This window comes from Ceratina calcarata, unplaced genomic scaffold (genome assembly GCF_001652005.2).
Source record: "Ceratina calcarata isolate Rehan_Ccalc_2016 unplaced genomic scaffold, ASM165200v1 scaffold524, whole genome shotgun sequence".
Classification (NCBI taxonomy): domain Eukaryota; kingdom Metazoa; phylum Arthropoda; class Insecta; order Hymenoptera; family Apidae; genus Ceratina; species Ceratina calcarata.
In genome coordinates, this window is record NW_017176383.1 from 22,368 (window position 1) to 26,933 (window position 4,566).

Consider the following 4,566-nt stretch of genomic DNA (forward strand, 5'->3'; position numbering starts at 1 on the left):
ATTGGAAACTATTCACGAATGAGGTGAACGCGGGGAAAATCTCCCGAGTTTATAAGAATTATCTATTGGATATTGGAAAAAAATTGTCTGTCGTACAGTATAATTGTTGTTCCCTGTTTCACATATTCATATTTTTTACCTTAAATACTAAATGAGATTTTATAAATCATCATTGATAAATCCAAATAACGTCTCACTATTCAAGAGGTACAATATGTAAAAACTGGAGAACAGAAGAAATCTATTTATCTCACATGTAATGTTGACCGATTACGATAATATTTATCGTCGTAAATCAGGCTAAGGGATAATTAGTGATACACGACATAACTCTTTCCAGAAATTATCAAAGTAGATTTACTAATCTATAATAAGATATGTATGTGAAAATTCGTACAAAAGAATGAATTTTTGGTGTCCCCACGATTTCAACCTAAAATGTATTGCGTGCTCCATATAAAATTCATCGAATGCATCTGATAAAATGAATGGCTATCTTCAAAGAATAGTTTATAACGACGGGAGCATGATTTTACTACATAACCGATGCGGGGACAATATAATAACGTAGATCGCGACAATGTCAATTGATGAGATTATGAAATTCAAGTATATTTCACTAATTACCCCACCGTAGCCACCTTATATAGCAGGGACACCTGTAAATGTGTGATCTGTCGTACGTCGCCGACGTGCAAATACACCCCTGTTACGCTAGTCGAATTTCGGTCTTCGCTTGTTCGCAAAGTACATTATCAAGCCAATTACTTATTATACTTCGAACGATTTCAGAAGATAATTGAACAGAACGAAAAGGAGGTCGAATTTGTAATCGTGCGATTCTCCGACCGGTACCAGCTGTTAGTTAAAATTATTATTTTCTAACTCGGCACTGATAAATACTTGCAAGTTATACGTATAACAGTTAAAGAGATAAAAGTCGGAAATTTATCGTAATGCGCGAATGGTTCCTTGTTTGTATTTATCCGTTTGAATATATACGCGGAACGCGGCAAGTGATTATATACCACTGAAAGTAAGTTAGTAAATATCGCGTGCTCAACGGTCCGAGGTATTAAAAGGTGAAACGTTTTTGGTAATATTGTCTCATTAAACAGCAATTACAATATAAACTAGGAATCGGCGGTGCATGTTGGATAGTGAACGTGGCCAGCGAATCTAAAATGACCAGAACCTTCGTAACGTTTCTCCTCGTCTTGGGAGTTTGCCAGGCGAGTTTCGTGCTCGGAAATACCGACGAAGACCAAGTGGACTTAAGTTACCGGCTGCCGTCCGGCGTAGTGATACCGACCAAATACAAATTACACTTCAAGCCTGATGTGGTAAAATTCACATTTGAGGGTGAAGTAGACATCACGTTAATAGCGCTGACCACGAACAATATCTTGACGTTGAATTCAAAGTACTTGTCAATCTACAACGTTAAATTCGTGGATTTGAATACAACGAAGACTCTGGAGAATGAGTACCTAATGGACGAAGAACACGAGATCCTGAACATTACGATAAAACCCCAGTTTGAAAAGGATCATCACTACTCGCTTCAGATAAAATACAATGGAATCTTGAACGACAAGTCGAAAGGATTTTATAGGAGCCAAGTCATACAAAGGGGCCAAGTAGTGTAAGGAAGCTTTATTATTACTATTATTATTATCATTATTATTGTTACTAATATTATTAACGAGCATAAATTCTTTAGAATTTACAAAGGAAAACAAGAGACGTGTGACAAAGAATTCAACTTTTTTACATTTTAGCGGGTATATCGCAACGACTTATTTCGAGCCGACGTACGCTCGACTAGCGTTCCCATGTTGGGACGAGCCCGCCTACAAGGCGAAGTTCGACATCAGTTTGACGCACGATAAGACACTTCAAGCGATCTCTAATACGGACGTACTGAAAAAAGAAGAAAAAGATGACATGATAACTACTTCGTTCAAAGAAACCCGACTGATGTCTACTTATTTGGTAGCATTCGTTGTAAGCAATTATGAATTTAAGGTAGATAAAGACGGCAACTTCACCTATAGGGTATGGACGAGGAAAACAATGATAAAGCATGTTGACTACGCTTTGGAAATGGGTAGGGAGCTTCTAGAAGAGCTGAATTTGTACATGAATATTTCGTACCAGACATATATGCCAGACAAATTAGATCAAATTGCGGAGAAGGATTTCCCGGTCGGCGCTATGGAGAATTGGGGTTTCGTGATTTTCAGGTATTTACAAGCGACGAACATCGCGATCAAAATGTAACAGGTTTTATTGCTTATCGATCTGAAAGGAAAAATAAGGAAATAGTTAGTACTGAATTAAAAAAATACTCGCGATTCTCCGCTCCTTGTAATGAATCATTTGATCAAATTGTACAATTGAATTGCGAAATGCTAATTTATTATCATTGATAGACTACGGATTTTATGCATACATACAAAAATTAAATGTACCGGAAATATAATGAATGCATGCGACATGCAAAAGTCTGAAGAAGAGAATCTGTAGAATGTGTAATACAGATCGTTATTTGTAAATGGTAAAAGAATTTTCAATCCAGATTTTACTTTTTAAATTTACAAGACAAAACAAATGTCGTATTTTGTATAAATGTCCGCAGTATTAAGAATGGTTGATCTTTTAATTTTCTGCTAGAACGTGTTGCACATTATCCACGTTCAAGTTTTTAAATATTTAATAATTACTTATAATATAATATTCCAAATATTATGCTTATTTCATTCTAAATCATTACATAGATTTCACTTTGGACAAGCAAATATATAAATATAGAAACGGCTAGTACATTTACCTGCACTATTATAATAGGAAATATAGTTAGTCAGTTTAGTCATTCTTGTCTTCTTTCACTTAAGATAGAATTGTACTCTTATCCCATCCCCTCCCTCGTCGCTTTCCTATTTTTCATATGTTTCAACACTTTGATCAATTCCTTCAGTTCCCCTTCTGTCTCGTCATCCTTGTTCTCTTCTGCCATTTCTTGTGTTGGCCTAATCCCTTGAACAAGTTTCTCCCCTCCCACAAGCAGTATTTCAAGATGCGCTCGCTACTTCGTTTTCTTAATATCCATCCCTCTTGTAAAATAGGACTATGGTAATTCAGTCCCAAATAATGCTATTTTCTTTCTATCAATGATCACAAGCATACGACGCACCTCTTCGCCCCACCTCTTCCATCGATTTCTTATAATAGAAAATATATTATTCAAATAATGTTTCAATGTAATACTGTTTTAGATAAAAAGTGTAGATGTTACAGTGGTGACTTTTCGTTGAATCTAGTCGTTAACAATGGGCCTGGACACCTTTGAACTTTAATTTCCATTTCAGAGAAGGTACTCTCCTTTACGACAAGGCTTTATCCACAACCCGCACGAAGATGAGAATACTCATGATCATCGCTCACGAACTCATTCATCAATGGTTCGGTGATTTGGTCACTCCGAAATGGTGGAAATATATTTGGCTGAACGAGGGATTTGCCAACTATTTCCAATACTTCATTACTCACGAAGTAAATACGATACTCTAATCCTTCTTAAATCAAACCTTTACCACTATGTTTCTTGATATGGAATTTATAAATTTTGGGGCAGTGTCATTTGTTTATTCTGCTATTACTATCATGGTGGAAATACTTAAGGCCTGTAATTACGTAACTGATTGGAACTGCCAGTGTTACCATTCCAGTTTTTACAACTTTTAACACTGCAGCCTGGCATTTATGTCGTTTTAATCAGCTTTTATTTCTGAACACAATAAGTATTCATTTCTCGATATGGTCTTCGTATGGAATGTGCAGTAAGTGATGAAAATGGTACCATCGAAAGACTACCTTACGTATTTCTACCATGATTGCTATCATGGTGTAAGAATATAAGGTGTGTTCTTGCGCATCCATTTGAACATCCATCTATACACGAACACTTCCATTCGCTGGCCATTTTGGATTTCTAACCAATCACGCTTCATATTAAAACAGAGCGAATTTAAAAATCGTAAACATGTCAAAAATTAGGTTCTCGGAGTGTAATATATATGCGTGTTTGAACTAAACGATAGGTCATCGTACTTCCAATATGGCCGATGAGTGGAAGGCGCAAACAGCGACACGTTTAAACACGCCGGAAGAACACTCCTTATGTTTTTACATCATGATTGCTATCACTGTCAGGCGCTAATTCAAGGTCATTCAAGGTAACGGTCGGTACGAAAGCAGAATACGTTTATCGCAAGTGAGACTTATTGTAAACAAGTACTACGCGTAGTCTGGTAGTGAATGTTTTCTACAAGTCTCATTTGCAATAAACGTGTTCTGCTTTCATACCGACCATGACCTCGAATGATCTTGAATAATTATAGTCACTGAATTCCTAATGAAAAGGACTATCATGGTAGGTATCTAGAAAATGGTGATTCTATTTAAATATATGAACGTGACCTCCATATCTCTAAAAAAAAATGACAAACATAAAAATATTTTTGGTATCGTCTATCTAAATCATTCAATTTTATTTTTAAAACA

General features: G+C 36.0%; 1 protein-coding gene across 1 annotated transcript in view; it reads left to right on the forward strand.

Annotated features, from left to right (window-relative positions):
* The window catches only part of LOC108628419 (puromycin-sensitive aminopeptidase-like protein), a gene marked incomplete at its 3' end in the record, with an annotated part of 14,361 nt that overhangs the window by 6,315 nt on the left and 3,480 nt on the right, over positions 1-4,566 (forward strand). Inside the window, exons 4-6 of the mRNA XM_018030326.1 lie at positions 1,119-1,645; positions 1,782-2,246; positions 3,372-3,555. Of these exons, the coding sequence (XP_017885815.1) occupies positions 1,119-1,645; positions 1,782-2,246; positions 3,372-3,555 (1,176 nt within the window). The remainder of the gene's footprint in view (positions 1-1,118; positions 1,646-1,781; positions 2,247-3,371; positions 3,556-4,566) is intronic.